The sequence below is a fragment of the Taeniopygia guttata genome, chromosome 4, assembly GCF_048771995.1.
Source record: "Taeniopygia guttata chromosome 4, bTaeGut7.mat, whole genome shotgun sequence".
Lineage (NCBI taxonomy): Eukaryota > Metazoa > Chordata > Aves > Passeriformes > Estrildidae > Taeniopygia > Taeniopygia guttata.
In genome coordinates this window covers 69,915,829-69,934,460 of record NC_133028.1, presented here as the reverse complement: position 1 = coordinate 69,934,460, position 18,632 = coordinate 69,915,829, and the positions used below count along the sequence as shown (strand labels likewise).

General features: G+C 46.1%; 1 protein-coding gene across 16 annotated transcripts in view; it reads left to right on the top strand.

The window, feature by feature from the left end:
* Nucleotides 1-18,632, top strand: part of LOC100224318 (epigen) — a 60,428-nt gene that overhangs the window by 27,152 nt on the left and 14,644 nt on the right. For 9 of the 16 annotated variants that reach the window (XR_012055837.1, XR_012055834.1, XR_012055833.1 and 6 more), the window contains exon 7: nt 5,124-5,241. The exons of 3 other annotated variants lie outside the window; for them this stretch is intronic. Coding sequence is in view for 7 of the 13 variants with exons in the window: in XM_072928929.1 (XP_072785030.1) it covers nt 5,124-5,241 (118 nt within the window). In the remaining 6 variants the exon portion in view is untranslated. Of the gene's footprint in view, nt 1-33; nt 124-5,120; nt 5,242-5,956; nt 6,110-6,402; nt 8,025-18,632 lie in introns of those variants that run through there. 4 more of the 16 variants (XM_072928932.1, XM_072928928.1, XM_072928927.1 and 1 more) reach the window with 4 other exon arrangements.

Genomic DNA, 18,632 nt, shown 5'->3' with positions numbered 1-18,632 from the left:
CTGTTCCAGTAAGCATCTATTTGCATTACACAGCAATGGGGGCGCTGAGTGAAGAGTCAGCTATTACTGCTTCATCCCTCAGCACTGACTTACGGAATAATTGGACAAAAAACAACGCTGAAGGTACTGTTTTTTTGTTCTGTTTATCTCTGTTAATCAGTTAGGAAAAAGACACAACCAACAAACCAAAACCTCCGCCAAAATCTGTTATGTTAGCTGCTGTGATGCTCCATCCCTTGGACACTGTTGGATTTGTGAGATGAACTGATTTCTTCACGGAGCCTTTGAAACCTGTCTGGTGTAAGGGCTGCCACCCAGCTGGGATAGGCTCAGCAATGAGCAGCTGAAGGATCATTTAACTCAAGTTCAGTCATAATTCGAAGGAGACTTTTTACAGCTGGTGATCGGGTTTCTGATGGCAATTTCTGTTACTTTCACCTGGTGCTTGGTTTCTGTCTGTCCTCGGCATGCACCTTAATGCACAGAAGTGAGAACGAATGGGCACAACTTTGAGCGATGCCTGTCATGAGTTGTTACTCAGTAGTTTCTGTCTTTGTTGCAGTTTTGCTTTTGGCTGTCTGGGCTTTCACAGCCCTCAGAGTGCTGGCTCTTTCCCTTCTTCCTTTCTCTTTCCTGACTGAAATGTGAGCTCAGACTATTTTACCTGCCAACCTCTGAGAGCAGAGCTGTGTTTATCCTGCCAGCTGCGTTCTTGATGTTAGCTGAGATGCTGGTGATGTCATTGCTTTTGGAGAGCTGTGCTGTCTGGGAATGAGGTTTTGGCAGGTCAGTAAAGGAGGAGAGGAATCTAACTGCGATAATTTTTAGTGTTTCTGTACTTTGAAAGCCATATAATCAGGCATACAAATAATCCTCTGTTAATTCTAAGTTGTCACAGAACATCTTCCAAGCCTTTTTTAGTAGAGCCATAAGCTTTTTATTATTTTCTCATAGCTAGTCCAGCTGTTTTATTTTCATTTCTGATGTCTCATAGTGGCAGAGTGTTATATGTACATTGATCCATACATATTCTGTATCCATGAGTTCCTTATATATATACACAAAATATGTATACACACTTGTATGCATGTGAAATTGGTAAGGTGTTGATTTTTGACCGCAGTACTTTGGTTTATCAGTGCAGCACTGTGGTCTGGTTTCGTCTGTGACACGATTATTGCAGAGGTGCATACAGCAAACAGGAGGATAATGAAATGGAAATACCTTGTGGCTTGTTAAGTGCCCTGTTAGTGTTGTTTCTAGAAAGCAGGAGCAGTGGGTCATGTTTCAACAAAGAGGAGGCTTATTTACAGGGTCATAGCCATGTCTACAGTAGTCCGTGACCCTTTGTGGCAGCTGGAGCTGTGGTAGTCAACTGGACACCAGCACTTTCCTTTGAGAGAATTCCACTCAAAGGCAGAATCAAATTCACAAACATTCAAGCACTCATTTATACAGGGAGTTAAAATTATATTCTGGTGGACCTCTTACAAAGCCAGTGAAAAGTTAATAAACGGCCTTTCCAGAAAGAAGATTGAAAAGAAATGCTGAAAAAGACAACAGGGAAACTCACTGAATCTCTCCAGGTTCCTGGTAGTTTCTATTCCTGTGCACTGTAAGTTTGTGCTAAGATTTAGTGCTGGGATTCAGTCACACTGGGTTCTAAAGACATGAATTCCTGGTTCAGTATCGTTGGAGAAACTGTCATTTTCTTTTGGAATTCAAGTCCTTCAGTGACTGAGGTGCTGTTTGGGGAAAACCATTAATTTCTGCTCAATTTCTTTGCCTGCTATTTACAGGAGCTGGTCCTATTTCCTCCTTTGATGTCACATAGGCTTTACTTGTCGCCAGTGCTGGGGCCTGGAATTTTAGGCTCAGTGATTAGCTGAGAGGGGGGAAAGGTCATGGAGAGGAGCTGGGAGCTGGCACGGCATGGACAAAGAACTTTGGGTGGTGTTGGGGCTGACAGACAGCCTTTGTAGCAAAAGGGGCAGCCAGGAGTAGAAAAATGGACTCTCTTGATTGCCATCATCTGGTTCCATACAGCCTGTAAAAGGAGGCCCTGGACCTGGGGCTGAGGCCGTTCCTGCCTCCTCTTTCCCACTGCTTTTCCTCCCCCATGCACCATACTTGGGGACTGAGCTGTCATGGTCTTACTGGCTGACTCCTTTTGTCGCCAGTCTGTTAGTTTTGGCAAGCCCAGGCTTCCAAGTACCTGTAACCCCGACTTCATGTCAGATCTTGCCAGGTGTATCTATTTGAATGACTCAGTTGCAGGCAGCTGTCAAGTGCTTACACGGCATGTTTCTCTCTTCACGTGACATGAAAGGGCACATGTGCCTGTTTATTCAACAGCTTATTTAGTATCTAGGTGGACAGTATGATAATGCTCTGGGGGCAGGCTAGGAAATCATCCTTTTTGTTTTTGAGACTCATTCTTTCAGAGGCAATTTGTACTTTTGCAATGTTAAAATAATTAGCACATGGAATTTTTGTGTGTAGGCTTAATAGCTGATTTTACCCACAATGGACCGAGTTGTTCCTCCTGATGGCAGCGAAGGAATGTGTTGGTTTGTCTCAAGTACTTTCTAGGCAGGCTGCTGCTCCAGGCTGACCTGGGTTTCTAGTGACACCAGCACTCAGGGCAGAGGTGCCTGTGCAAAGCCAGGTTTCCTGCAGATGTGGTTCAGTGGAAGTCTGCCACCTTTCGGCAGCGCTGGTGTGGGCAAGGAGAGATTTTGGGATGTGGAAACCCATCTGGTCGAAGTTGGGGTAGAGGTGGCTGGGGATTTTGTGCCTCTAGGGTGCGAATTTGTACCTTCCTCATGTTTATTTTCTTTCTTTCCCTCATGGAAGAGATGGAAATGAAAAACCTGTGCAGTAGAGATCTTCTCAGGGCCTAGCAGGAGAGTGGTACTTTTGGGAAGTGGGAAATGCTGGCTGAGGTCTCCCATTAAAGGGTATTTTCAGTGATTTTTCCTCGTGGACTTTGTGTTGAAGTGGTGATTCAAAACAGTTGGTGCCCAAGTGTTTGAGGAGGCTCCTGGGAAAAGTATAGATGTGCCATTGTCTGTTTTATGTAACTCTTCCCTGCAGAGCTTAGGTAGCTGTTCTGCAGGTGCTTGAGACCTAACCAGAGTGGGCTTTTGTGAGTCCCCAGCATCCTGGATCTCCTTGGCATGCTGAGCCCTGCAGCTCTGCTGATTGTGTGCTTTCCATTGCATTTTCCTCATCAGAGAACAGCATACAGTTCTCCTGTACAGCCAGTAGGGTCATCCATCTCTTGTCCCAAAATCTGCCTTTTCTTCATGAGAACTGCCCTTTCTTCTTCCTTAAGTCTGTCTCTCTAAGGCCTGATTCTTTGAGGACTGTGCTCTTAGCCAACAAGCCAGTCTCCAGAGGTTGTCAGCAGTATTCCCAGAGCCAAAGCTGGATACTAGAGCTTCTATTTAGCCAGCACCAACTTCCTCCCTCATGTTTCTAGGCCCCACACTGTGAAGAGAAACTTGTAGGTAACTTTTTCTCCATGGAAGGATGGATAAGATATCCTTTTCTCAGCCACTAGAAGTTCATTTTAAAACAAGACATGCTTCTCCCACCTCTGTAGCTTTTCTGAGGAAGTGCAGTAAGCCAACATGTCATTTCTCAAGCAGACCTGAATTGTCACTTCTTCTCCCTAAGTCTTTTCCTAAGCTGCAAGTCTGGTTACTCTGTCAGGTTTGAGAAACACTGTTCTCAAAGGAATTGTTTGATCTGAGTGTCAGTGATAGCATCATGCCTTTTGGGTGTCCAAACCACATCATTCACAGCTGAAGTGGAGAGCTGCTCTAGCGAGAGCAGCTGTTTGCCATTGCTTGTCACCTCTGATAAAGCTGCAGAGAGGAGGAAGACAAAAACCCCCAAAACTACTTAGAAGAGCACACAAAGAAGGCTCCTGCCATTAAATGGCTCAGACTGGAATTTGATTGGGAATTTAGGGGCTTGGTGCTGTTAATCCTGGAAAGTGTGTTATGGCACAAGTTGCCCTCAAGGAGGCTCGAGGCTTGTGTCCGTGGCAGTGGTTCCATGATTGTACTATCTCCAGACCTTGATTCAGCACTTAGTCAGAAAGGAAGGCTTCTGCTTGCTCTACCTTTGAGTCACCTTTGTTGAGCAGACCTTGTCACCTTGCTGCAAGATGTTATTTTTCTTGTAGTCATAACTGAAAGCTGCTGTTGACATGCACTCTGTTAGGAAATCACCTTCAGCTGTCACTGAGGCAGTCCCCTGAAATAGCAAGTCATTGCTTGGACACCCCACCCCGCCAAGTGAGTGCTGGAACTGGGTAGGGAGACCAGTTGGAACAGATGCCTGCAGCGATGGCAAAGCTTTGGAGCTTTCTCTTTACTGGCTGTGCCCGTGTTCCCAGGACTTCTGTATTCCCATTTGAACCACTCTGAATAAGGGAATAAGGTAGCATTTTCTGTTCAAGAAGTGTGCTTGCTGACCTAGTTGTGTAGAATTCAGCACCAGTTCAGAGCCTCACTAGCCATGGACTGTGCTTTTCGCAGCAAAAACTATCCACAGAATCTTGGCAGCTTAGAACTCTTATGGGACACTCGGCTAACATTGGACTGTGGAAAAGGGTGGGAGGAGTCCCACCATGCATCCTCACTCATGGCTGCAGAGCTGGCAGGCAGGAGTACTAGAAATGCAATAGTTTGTCTTGGGACAAGGAAAAGAAAAAAATTAACCATTAACTGAATTCAGACCGGGAAGGATACTGAGAATAATTCAGTGCTTGCCTTGTGTCCTAAACCCCTGGTTTTGCTGGGATAGTTGTTCTGATTGGATTGCAGAATGGGTAGTGTTGATGTTACCCTGTGTGGATCTCCCATAGTAATTTCTGTACTTGTTCCTCAAGAGCAGGTGATTTATTTGCAATTTGTGCTTTCTCAAAGCTGTGCTGGACTGTCTGGGAAGCTTGCTCTGTTCAGTGCTGACTGAATCAGCTCACGAGACACTGCACGGTAAATTGATGCATGGAGTGTTTGCTCCACAGTGTCTGTTCTGCTTCAGGTGTGAAAATAGGTTCAAATGATGTTTTGTCCTAAACATAACATGACTTTGTTCTTTCACAGTAGATTATACAGAGCAGCCAAAGCTCTTGAAGCTGATGCAGACCTGCCTTGAGGAACACCACAGCTATTGTATCAATGGGCTCTGTGCCTTCCACAGCGAACTGAGGAAGCCCATATGCAAGTAAGGAACTGCCTATTATATCCTTCTTCAAAAATGACACTGGCATTGATTCTTCATGTGCTGGGTGTGCAACTTCACAGTGTCAGGTATTTGCAGGATTAAACTTTGGGACAGACCTGAGTGCCATGGTGTCTCAGGACTGCGAACAACGCTGTATTGCTGTGCTAGTGTCAAACTAAGGAAGGGAGAGGGGGAATTCACAGCTTTGCAGGTCACTGGTGCCATCTCAAATCACAGCTGGTGCTGGAGTAAGTAGTAAAGGAATGGGTAGATGTTCACAGTGAGTACTAAGAAGGGAACAGCACCTTCCAACCTTTCAGCTCCAACTCCCTTATTCCACAACCGCATACCAGTCAGGACCATGGTGTCCTTACAATTCTCTAGGATGCACAGTGGATAGTCTTGGCCTCTGGAGACATTACAACAGCTGAGGATCAGCAGAGCACAGCACTCTTGGTCCACACCCTGCACAACCAGGTGATGTTTAGACTGTGTGCTGCTGTGACTGCAGTACTCAAGCTAGCTTTAACCTAGATAAACTGGGACAACTGGTAGTCTTCGTGGAGGGAAGAGGTTCTGAGTGAGCACCAGGTTCAGCCCTCCCTTGTTTAGATGTTTTGTGATCTGTTCAAAACTGATGAAAACTGATGTGTTTGGAATAGAAAGTGAAACAAGCTCTGAATAATTTTTTGCATGACGTGTATTTATTTTGTAGGTGTCTTGCAGGTTATAATGGAGAGAGGTGTGAACATTTAACACTAAATTCATATGCACATAATTCTTATGAGCGCTACATTGCTGTGGGGATTGGTATAGGAATACTGACCAGTGGAATACTCGCCATCATCTACTACTACATAAGAAAGAGGTACAGGAAGTCTGGAGCCTTCTGATTACATTGGTCTGAATTTCAGTGGGCAGCATTTTGAGGGCACTGGGTTTGTGTTTTTGCCTGCTTCTCATCTCTGAGGTGATGTTAAAGGATCTAACTCTCTATACCTCCTATTTCTGATCTCCTGGTGTGGCCAGTGGTGCAGTTGTCTGAACCGTGGGGTTCCTCTGGTCTGCCTAAGTGAGTTAGGGGGTTAGGTTTTGGTTCTGTGCAGGCTGCTGCAGTTTCAGGTTTGGCCAATAGAAATCATGTGATGGTGTCTGCTTTAGATGCAGGAAACTGAAATCACCCTACAAGGTGTGCGTGGGTGAGACGGCGTTGTGAAGCCCCAGTGCTGGAACACTCACCAAGTTGCCTGCTGAGGAGGAAGGCCCCCTGCACCATCGGACAGGTACCCCAGCCTGGCTGAGGAGATGAGCTCGAAGGAATGGCAGAGGAGCGCCAAGGGAACTCCCGCAGGACTGACAGGCTCTGTGTGTTGTTGAAGAAAGACTTGCTCTCTTGGGTGAGGGTGGATCATGCTGAGGTCCAAGCAGCTGAGGACACTGGCAGGCCTCTGGGCACTATCCTGTGCCCAGTGTTTGCCATGGGGAGGACTGGTTGGTTTTAGCGGTTTTCAATCATTTCAAGCACTTGTACAGTGTTTTGTTTTGGTCTCTTGTGTGTTTTGTTTGGGTTTTTTTTCCTTTTTTTTTTTTTTTTTCTCTGGAGGATAAGCACCACTTCCCTCACAGCGGAGCTGTATACTGGACATCATGCACTGACCACTGACCGTTTGGGTTCTGATTTTGGTGTCTGCTGGCTGTGTATGTGGATAAACAGCCCTCTCCCAATCCAATGGTTACCTTTGGTGTGCTGGGCCAAGCATGGGCTTCTGGTGCCATAAAGGACAACAAATGCTTTGGACTGAGGAAAATGACTGGTTCTCGAAACCATCCTTAAATTAGAATATAGAGAATAAGCAATTCATGGAAAATCAGACCATGACACCTCTGGGCATGGTGTGTTCTTATTATTTTCATAAGCAAAGCAACCAGACGCCTTTCTCAAAATGGATTATGGAGCGTGCTTGTGACAAGGAGCTCTCCTCTTCCCAAACATCTTAAGGCAACTCCTTAGTTCCATGGAATTTCAGGCAGAACATTGCCTTGCTGCACCCTGATTTCTGCACAAGGCTTCAATTGCTAGAGAAGCTGCAATTTTGTTTTGAAACTTCACTACAGTTTTTTCCCAGGAAACAGACTTTCTCTGTATCATTTGCACATCTGGAGACAATGTGACCACTCAAATTAGAAAGAAATTATTTTAGGGATTCGGTTCCATCGTGGACTAACAGATTGCATATTGGATGCTTGGTTCCATTCATATTATCTACAAAGAATTGGGAAGGTACAAAGATTTGGTTCAAGGAAGAGGGAAGCAAATGCGTTCTGAAGATGATGGCTCTACCTGGGACGTCTCACTGCCAGCTGGAGTGTTTGCCAGTGCTGATGTGACTAGAGATGGCTCTCAGAGATTTTCATTTCAGCTGTTGCACATTGTAGACTCATCTGCTGTGCTCGGCCATCTACCAGAGAAAGGCAATTGGTACTTTGAGGTCTTGTGGAGTAATATCGGCTCCTAAATTCAGGTGCCCTGCTGAAAGCTGTTTCTTTGTTTTGTGAGTTAATTTTCACAACAAGAATGGATGTTGTTCGTTGAAAAAAAAGTGTATTTGTAAGACTACAGTGGCAATGCTGAAATGTGTATGAAAGGTGGGGTTTGAAAGGGTAAAGATGCATGTGGCACTTGAATGGTTTGAAGTTCAGGGTGCTTCTCATGTGGGCATCCTGATCAGTATCTGAGCCATCTTGGTTCTCTGATACTAGTAAATAAAATGGCACATCACACACTGCTTGGAATTCCATGTAACAGAGGGAGCAAGCAGCATATGGACACACGAAAAGGATTGCTGGTGAGGAGTAGATGAACACCGACCCTCTCCTCTGTACATTGACACCAGTATCTTCCAACCCACAACCTTTTTGTCTTCTTCATCTCCAGTCAAACCTTTGATCTTTGCACTGTCCATTCTTCTGACCTTTTCTCAGGTTCCACTGCTGGGTAACTTGGGCTCTTCATAGTCCTCAAGTCAGCTTTTGGTGGTGGCCCTGTCATTTTCTGTCGCACTTATGTGGTGAGAGGGCAATTAGGTATAAATTAGTCTGCACATCCTCGCAAATGAAAAGCTCCCTTCACCCATCTCACATGGAAATGGAAGATGTGCATGTTATTAGGAAAACACAGGTGAGAGATCCTGCTTCTTGGTCTCAGGAGAAAATTGTAGAGCTGAATATCCCAAGGATGAAAAGCCTTAGGATTTTTGTCATATGAGTGAATCTTTCTCTTCCTGTGCTCACACTGCCAGTGTTGGATTCACTTCCCAAGGATCAGCCCTTCTCCATTGAGGAGGTTGTCTTGGAGCAGACACACACCCTGCACAACTGGCTCAGGGGGTCCATGAATTTGTCACACAAGTTCTAAGGGCACGACTTGGAACAACTGGACTTCACCTTGCTCAAAGAGAAGTGTTGGAGTGAGATGCCTTTTTGTCTGCATGTCCTCTTACTGATGTTTGTTACACCCTTTGTGTACCAGAGGCCAAGCAGGTACCCTGCAGGATGCAAGTGCCTTTTCGGTTGTATTTAGGGAGTCACAATTTAGCAGGGGATGATATAGCAAAATATGTTTTTTCTAGTTGGCTTTCAAGCCCAAGGTAGCTTTGGAAGTGAGAGGTTGCTGATATTTTTTTGCTAGTGGAAGAAAAACTGGAGAGCGAAGCACCAGATAAGCCTGTGCCATGCAAAATGAGACTTGATGTCAGGACAGAATGAGAATAAAATGCAAAGATGAAGATGGGAAGAAGGCAAGGCAGGAAGGAAAAGAAGATGCTTGCTTTAGTCTCTTTTTGCAAGTGGAGTCATGGCTTCCAGCACAGAGCTCCTTGCCACTTGGGTGCCATGTGCCTGCCCTGCAGAAGCACAGCCTCAGAGCAGACCCCAGCTGTGTGCTGCATGAACTGACTCACAGTGCAGTTGGGCTGAGGGGAATCTGCATGGCCTCAGATTGCTTCAGGGAGTCAGTCCTGCTGAGCCCTTCCTTGATAAGTGACAGATGCTGCCAGCCTGGAATGGTGTGTTGCTGCTTACGGTGCTGAATTTCCTGCAGAACTGGCCTGTCAGAGGATCAGGATCATCTTTCCTAGCTCATTTATCAGGCTCAGACTCTTTCTGTAGTGGCATAATTAAGAGAGTTGTAAGCTTCTCCTTCCCTTTCCAGCTGCATGTGCCAAAACCTGTCATTTCAAGAGGAGCCCCTGCGTTTGTGTGACTTTTAGGCAGGGCTGCCTCAGCTGTGAGAGGCAGCAGCTCAGCAGGGCCAAGCCAGAGACATTGAAGACTGGGATCTTCCTTTCTGAAGGACAGAGCACTTGCCCTGTCAATGATCCAAGCTGGTGGAACCACACTGGCTTTTCCTGCAGCACACCTCTCAAGCTGAGTTGCCCTTGAGCCACCCAGCCTTGAACCGGCTTCACTGGCGTCTGCAGCTGCTGTGCAGGTGTGCTGGGTTGCTGCTGGAACATCTTCCCTGAATTCAACTCCCCTTTTCTGCTCAGGTGTGTGTGGGTGGCCTGCAGTTTCCCTGCTCCCAGCAAGGTCTGTTGCAAACAGTGAGATGCAAGCCTGGGGAAAAGATGGCTTTCAAGACACTTGATTTGATTTTGGAGGGAAGTGTAAGGAGCTGGATTGATGCTCCCAGTGCAGTGTCCCTGTCCAGCCTGTTGGCAACAGGCTCGGGCACACTGGTGGCTGGCAGGCAGGTAGGAGACAGTTTTTCCTTGGAGATTTTCTCTTATTCCTAGTAACCCACAGTATGTTTGGATAATGACACACCAGGGTTTCTTCTCCACCCCACTTCTAGTAAAAGCACAAATCTGATTTGTGCTGCTGCAGCATGCAGTCCTGCCTTGTGTTTGTGTACTAAGAGCTAGCTGTGACACTAGTCACTTCCTGGTGACTCTCAACTTCATGCAAGAAAAGAAACCAAAACAAGACACCCCCTCACCCCAACTCTCCTCTCCACCTCCAACAAAACCCCAAAACCAAAATCAAACCCAAAAAATCATATTCCTCTCGGCCAAGTTTTAAAGCTTGGTAATTCTTTATACCTGTTACATGTTTTGTTTTATTTCTGGTCCATGAAATACACTGTAGCATCCCACAAGGAGAAGGCTAATTTGGCAATGTAATTGATTTTATAATTTAGTTCAGAATAATTCCTGTCACCTTTGAAGGCTGCAGTTCTTAATGGCTTGCCTGTAGACCATCCCTAGGAAGCAAGGCTTTAAGAATGATGTTCTGTGGAGAATAAAGAAAGAAGGGATTAAACCCACATGATGGAGAGACATCAGACTTCAAACCTTTTTAAAAGGCTTGGGATCATTCTTCTTTGAGTTCTTTTAATAAATGATGCTTGGGTAGATCAATAACACAGTAAGTATTGAGAGAGGGCAAAGATCGGTCAGATTTAGTAAGATGCAAGTTTGATGCAAAGAGAGAGAGTTTCTTTTTGAATATTCATTTCCATTCTCTCTTGTGTGATATGAGTGCCAGTTTACTGTTTGTGTTTTAACTTTTAGAGCTATCCTGGGAAGTATCATGGCAAAGTGTAAGTGTTTGAAAGCAGACAATTTGCACGATAAATAATCTGAAGGCTGGATTCAGTCAGCTCCAGCCTTGTCATAGGCAGGGTCTTCATAGCCCTGCTGATTTCAGTGAATGCTGGCATGAACCCAGTGCTGGCTGCTCTGCGGTCTGTGTGTCACAGAGCTCTGGTGTGGCTGCTCTTACCTGTCCTGAGCCTTGTTCCGAACAGGGAAGCGCCTGTAGAGGTCCCTATTGTACTGCAAATCCAGGAAACCGCTTGGGACTCCTCCTTTATGACCCATTTAAGGAACACACAGAAAAAAGTGCAGGTACTCATTAAAATCTCAGTGTAAGTAGTCATCAATTATCATGACAGCAATAAAATCTTGTACTATGACTAGATTCAGGGCTGCTCCTACTCTCGCTGAACTGAGTGGAAGTGAGAGCAGGTTTTGTGAGCAGCAGACCTGGGCGAGCTGGAGGAGGTGTGCACGAGAGGGAACTGTTCAATGGGCTGCTCTGGGAGCTCTGCTACTCCAGACCCCTCTGGCTCTTGGCTGCACAGATGGGAAGAGCTTCCTCTGTGGCTGCTGGGGTTGGGAGCTGGGGCACAGGCTGGTTTTGGTTGAGAGCAGGGCATGTCTTGGTATGAAGCCCATGGCCTGTGGGCAAGCAAACCTCTAAATGAGAGGTTGCTCGAGTCAAATTAAAATTCTAATTCAGTTTTTCATAAGTATAAACATAAAAATAGGCCATGAGACAGAGTTTCACAGACAAATTAGGGTTAAAACTGCTTTAAACGCTTATTTTCTGGAGCAGTTTGGGATGAGCTTAACTTGGTAGTCGAGGCATGTCTTGCATAGCCATTCTGGGGGAGTTTTCTGTTTGATGGTTTGGGGATTTTGCCCTGTTGTGGAATTAGGGCCACCTGTGAATGGTCACCTGCCTTAGCTCTGGGCTAATTCATAAAAAGGTTCACGGTATCAAAGGTGAGATTTTGATTCCATATCGAAGGCTGAGTCACTTAAATGCTAATTTATAATCAAAACTTTTTGTTGAATTTATCTGGTGAATATTGGCAAGGAAATTTCCTTGTATAGATTCCCTAGTGGCATTTCTTTATGAGGGTATTTTATAATACCTTCATATCTTTATAATATCTTCATATCTTTAATAAGCAGAAATACAGTTTACTGCATTTTGAATACCAGGTATTCAAATATCAAATGCCAGGTGTGTTTCCTGGCCAGAACTGACAAAAATGTGACATGGCAGCATTGCCCCTGGCTGATGGGAGCCAGACTGGTAGGAGAGCCAGTATGGGGCAGCTTCCTAAGCAGGGTATGTCTGTGAGCCCAGAGCTAGGTGCCCACAGCTGCTGCCTCAGGAAGCCCATTTTTGGAGCACTATTGCTGCATGCCAGTTCATCTGCCATCACCCTCAGGTTCCCAAGCCAAGGGGAACAATATGATCCAGTTACAGGAGTGTGAGGGCATGGGCCCTGGCACTCCAAATCTGTTGTGCTCTTTGCCTTTTTTTAAAAGTTGTTATTCAGGTTGTTTTTTTGTTTGGTGGGGGCAAAGGAAATGCAAAAACCCTTCCTTTCTCCTCCTTCTCCCAGGCTCTTGTGCAGGGAGGCCGCTCCACATCTCCCTTTGGCAAACAGCACAGCCAGGCTTGAGAGATGAGAGGACAGGGCCGAGCTTTGCAAGAATGTCTGAGTAACTCGGGCAAAGCTAATTTGTTTGACATCATTTCAGTGCGTAAGGCTAAATCTGTTTGTGTGCCATTGTTACAGCCAATCCCACGATGGACGGAATTTTATTGACTTGTGCCGGCCGTTTGACAGAGCACGGCAGCTGTTCCAGGAACTGCCTTAATGGATGCCACCACCAAATTGGGCCTCGCAGGGAGCTGTGGCAGCCTCACCACAGGGAGGACCCGAGCGCTTCCCTGGAGTGCATTCCTGATCTGCTGCCTCTGGGCGGGGGAAGCAGGGCGGGATGAGTCAGTGACACGGGGTGGGAGGGGGACATTGGCCGTGCCAAAACGTGCAAGGTTTGGCTGAGAATTTGGTGCTCTTCCCCTTCTTTTCAAGGCTATGGCATTGCGTGTTCATGGGCGTTTCTTGGAAGGATGCTCTTAAGGCAGACAAAGTCAAGGAGGGCCTCCAAGTGGCATCACATGTGTTTGTGATTTTTGGGAACTCAGCATCTCGGGTGCCGAGTTTTTGGGTATAAGTCTTTGTGGTTCTGACATGGTACTTTGGTAGCTTGATCTGCCTTGTGTCTCAGGATTCATGACTGCTGCAGTGCCCTTTCAGGCCATCCAGGTTTGCCAAAGCAAACCAATGCCCTGAAACACAGGCAGGACTCCCAGGAAGCTGAAAGAGAGGAAATTCTCCTGCTTTTCCCCCTTGCCTTGTTAATGCTTCTCTTGATTTCTTTGGTGGCATGTTCACGATGTCTCTTGTGCAAATAGATATGAAAGTTCTCCCTCAGGCAATTCTCAGCCGTCTCCTGAATTCCTTTCTCCATCACTAACGACATTTTCCATCAAGATTACAGCAGGAAAAAAATGTTCTCTATGGGCTAGGTGCTCCCCTGTGCGTGAAAAGTGTGTGCAAGAGCCAAGAAACACTAGGAGTTTCTTCCTGATTGTTCCCAAGAAGAATGGAGAGTGACGCAGGGGAAGGTCACGACCTTACACCAACACAAACACGCTCCAAGACCTCCACAGAAGTGTCCGTGACCTCAGCATGACAGTGAGGAATTTGGGGGTGGTCTGACCCATTTGGGTGTCCCTTTGCATTCCTCCCTGACCTTTTCCTTTTGGCCCAGCAGAGTTCCTTTCAGACTCATCCTTCCTGGCCTACCCAAAAGAGGTGCATCCCAGCCAGGAGCAGGTGCCCCCGTATAATTCAGGTGCCACATTCAAACCGCAGCCTGAAAGGACTTTAAAAGGGTTTTTAGGATGATGCCAAGTACGGGTTAGTTTGGTTCCTTTTTAAACCATTAAGGATTTGTGAAATGTGCTGGTGGAATGGCTCCACTGACGGCTTTTCAAGACAATTAATCATAAAGTAGGGTTCTGAGATTTTCCCAATCAGTTCTGGCCTAACCCCAAGCCCTGCTGCAGGCTGTAATAAAGCATTTGTTGTCTTCAGTGGGTGCAGACACAGGCTACTTCCACTGCCTTCAGTCTGTGGCTATTTAGGCGTTTATGGCTTTTGACTGCTGTGGGATTCTTAAAATTCCTATTTGCTTTTGGTGGTTTCTTGAGTGAGAAGCACCATGATACATAAGAACAAAGTGAGAGATGCAAGCCAATGTGACAACAGTAACACAACAGTAACAGCATGTACTTTGAGTGCTACTTGAAGGTTAAAAACCGTGGGTGGAGGAGGAAACTCAGAGTCACTTGGCCCAGTGTGTGTGTGTGTGTATAGGCACATTTTGGGTAAAGCCTCTTGAAGTCCTGGGCTGCCACAGGGTTTCTGGGGACTGTGCATTGTCCATAATTTCAATGAATTGGAGTGAGGCTACTCCTCTCTCAATACAAATAGTTCTGCACAGGTGCATTGAAAGAAAACATGACAGAGGTGGGAGATGAGTTCTCTTTGTCTTCCAAATACTGGAATACATTTGTTTGAGACTGTGCATTGCTTCATTATTTTCACATCCTTCCTTCAGCACTTAAGCTGTGTGCTTAATTCCTATTATGCCAAACGATATTTTCTGTGATCAGTGTCCAGGTGACATGGTCAAATATTGACAGAGGTGTCCTGCATGCATCTGATAAAAAATCTCAGACTTTAATGTGCATACCATACCTTGTGCTGATGAAGAGCTGAGGCTCTGCCCTAGATACCAGGTGGTTTGGTAATGTTGAACAGAAAGTTTGTCTTTATTTCTCATAAAAATAATCTTTATTGACCCAGAGCTTGGGTTCATGCAGATCAGTACATGTGCAGAAAGCCCTGCAGAAAACATTCCATTATCCTTCAAAGAACTCAGGGAAACCCAAACCCCATCACTGTGGGGGAGAGTTGGACCCCCTGAGCCCCGGGGCCGTGTCCCTCCTGTGGCCCGTGGAGGGTTTGGAGTGAGGGCCTCTCCCCTGGCTCAGGGGCAGGTCTGTATGCAAAAGGTGCAGATCAGGGCCCGCTGCATCTTATTATTATTCTGCACCAGAGCTTTAGTCCAGTCCTTTCCACACAGAAATTCCCCCAGGGTCTATGGTCCTGTGCAGAATGCAAAAATGACAATAGATAGAAATGATGATTGATAGAAATTACAAGTAATATAAATAAGACAAAATTACAATTACATACTATTCAATGCAAGTCACTGCCAAAGAAGTCCAAGCAGAGGTTTCCACATATCACCAAGAATGAGATGGTGCAAAAGCAGCTTGATCTGCTTCAGGTGGCCTGTTAGTTCAGAGGCTCGAGCTTGAATGTGGCTCCTGTCTCTTGTAAAGCAACGAGCTAGCAGGGTGTCAGGCAGGAGCAAACGTTGATTTAGCCTGTGCTAAGGATGAGCAAAGGGAATAGCATGGATTGCTGGGCTGAGCCTGCCATGCATAGGGTCTGACATGTCCTGGGAGAAGGAGCCTCAAGGGACAGCAGTCATGGCATGGCAATATAATGACCTGGTAGTTTTCCATGCTTAAATCTCTCTGTGGTTGTGTTTAAATTCCCCTTCTCCTGTAGTATGGATCAGGATTGCGGCATAAGGAACAGGAGCCTGGGAGTCAGGAGTGCTTCTCTGGCTCAGCATCCACAGAGGAGGTGATCCATGAGAAGGGCAGGAGTGGAGCACAGGGACAGAGGTAGTAGTATCCCCTGCCTCTGCACACGCTCAATAAGTTGCAGGCCCTGTGCTTGCTTCTGTGCTATCATCACATAAATATCCAAATAGCTACAAGGATGCCACGGGGGTGAAAGTGTTACAACCTTTGATAGTAGTTCAGAGATGCTGGGGTATGGAAAACCAACACTTAGTCCATAGGTAACACTTTGTGTCTGTGGATGGAAAACTAGTCTTGCTCCCAGCATGACCTCTGGGGGAAGAGGACAACATTTCAGCAGCCAGCTGAAATTATTTGAAGACTCCCTTCACCTGTCACGCTGCAGAGAAAGTGAAGCCTTGTCTGCCTCTGCTTTTGCTTTTGCTTCTTGCCTTCTTCAGCCCTGCCATCCATAAACAACTGGGGGGAGTTTCGGGTGTTACTAATTTTAATAAAGTGGTTTTAGGAATGTTTTGCCTCTCCGGAGCTTTCATAACATACAGTAATAGAGGCTTTTGGCAGGAGCAGTAAAGCAAATTGCCCCCACCCTCCCTTAGCATGTGGTAAGCTGTGTGTGTCCCAGCAGCCATGTGACTGAAAGTCTGAACACGGCGCAGCACCTGGGAAGTTCGTGTGAAGCATGCAGGCTCCGTGCCCTGCACAGAAGCACCAGCCTCTGCTCTCCCACGCTTTCTGGGCCCATGATCTCTGCCAACTCAGGTGGTTCTCTGGAATTGCTTATTTTGGAGATGATGGGGAATGTTCTGTCACTGGGGATGCGCATCCTTGCACCATAGTTTACTCTATGCCTAAATTTTCTATGCTTTTGAGGGCTTGCATAAGACTGTCAGGCACTATTGAACAGAGACATTTGTGTTTATCTGCCTACCTGGTAAGGGAAAGGTAAGCAATTTTTATGCTTCAAATGCCTCTCATATCTCCCCAAGGGCATTTAGTTATCTTGCTCCTTGGCTGGAGGTACAGTAGTAGTGGGTGTAAGTTACAGCTTCCTCCTGTTCTATCTGCAAAGCAATCTGGATCCCAGCTGAGTTCATAGTGCAGTATGCAGTGATCTACTTTAGAACAAGTAGGGTCAGGACTTCACAGTGCTTCCTTTGCCCCTTGTTTTAAATTAAACAAGTTCCTGATGATTTCCTTTACAGCTTACATCTATTTCAGGTGCGGCTGTCGCTGTTCCAGTGGTGCTAATGCTGGGTTAGAGGGGCATAACACAGGCCTGACATTTCCAGGTGCAGTAGGGATGACACCAGAGCAGTCTGTGCCATTCACAGGAGCAGAGGAGAAGAAAATGCTGTCCTGTCTGGGAAGGTTTTGGGAATACCACTGAGGTTATGCTGGGAATTAGACTGAAATGAGACTGGTTCTAGTTTTTTCTTGCTTGTGACATAGCATGAGTCTTGTCCTTTTAGCCAAAGTCTGGGGGAAGAAGCTGAATGCTTTGCTGGCGTCTGACCTGATGGTACCATGATTGTAGCCTGGAGTTACAGTTCTTCAAGGCACTTGTTTTTGGAGCTAGGGATGTGCTGTCAGACTACTTGGCATCAACACACTCCCAGTAGTGTGTTGTTCGCATGTGAATGAGCAGTGACTCAACTCGGTGCTTCTACTTGCACACCAAGAGTTCTTAGTGTTGCTCTTCTGTTTTCTTCCAAGCTGGAGCTTCCCTCTGCATGAAAGCAATTCCTCCATCCCTCAGAGCTGGCTACCCAATTAGTCAAATATGAGCCAACCAGGATAGGTGTGTGTTGCTTTTAATAAAGTATTTAGCTGACAGGGAACTTTGAGCTTCTTTCTAGCTCTGATAGGAAGTTCTGTCCTGAGATGCACTGCCAAAACATAAGACTTTGGTGTTATGACTTCTTTTTGAAAGCTATCTTTGGATTTACTGCACAAAATTTGCAGATTACAGACAAGTATCTTAATTATTGACCATTGCAACACTGAAGAAACTCACAAGAAAATTTAGATTTTTCTCCATGTGTCACTGTCTTCATTTAGCTGGAATGGATTATTTATATGAAAGAGAAAATGCCCTACCTTTAGGTAAGATGTAGTAACAAGCATTCCATCAGTGTAACTCCCTTGCCTTCTCTACCTGAGCGATAACTACACAGCATAAGCCTCTGGGAAATAATGCCAAGAGTAACACATCATTCCTTTCACTTTAAATTCCCCAACAAATGCTCCCCAAGTGCACCAACTCTCCAAACAATTTGTAGAAGCCATGAAGTAGAAGTCTTGGTACATACCACGAGAGGCAATGCATGGTCAGTAGGGGTTGTGCAACATTACCAGTGAAGGAGAGAGAGGCAGACTCGCTGCAGACGGGCATATATCAAACTGGCCAAGTGCAGCTGAGGGGCTTCTGACAGGATATTTACAAATTGGTGATATCCTGTTTATGGGAGCCACATAAACAATCAAAGGCCATTGCCCAGAGGCTCCACTGTTACTCAGATGTGCGTAAAAGACAGTTCTGACACGAGCAATGCAGCCGGCACTCCGATGATGTGACACGGCAATCAAAGCTGCTCCGCTGTAATTAAATGCGCGCAGTGATGCGCAGCGCGTTGCATAAGGTGCAGTGTAAGATGCTGGGAAAGGGCTTGCAGAGAGACCTCTGGTTTAGTTTAGTTAACCTGTGCGCCCTTTAAAGTGTCCGGTTTGGAAAAATGGGTAATGAGCTTTGTGTGCTGTAGCTCTTCCTGGAAATCTCTCTCCTGGTTCACAAAGGGGAATGTTACGGGAACAAAACGGGGAAGGGTTGAGGAGGCAGGATGGAGACAGAAGAGCAGAGCTGTGTTCCGCACAGGCTCTCAGGTCTGGCATGTTTCACCTGAGAAAGATCCTGTCCTGTGCTTAGTGGGCTTCAGGCTGATGTCAGGCTGCTTGTGTGCTGGGTTTGGAGGTTTGGACAGGGGAGCTTAATCTGGATGTGGAGCTGGAAAGTGAGCATGTGATGCTTGAGGGGGTGACCTCGACTGTAGGCAAGCTGCAAGTCA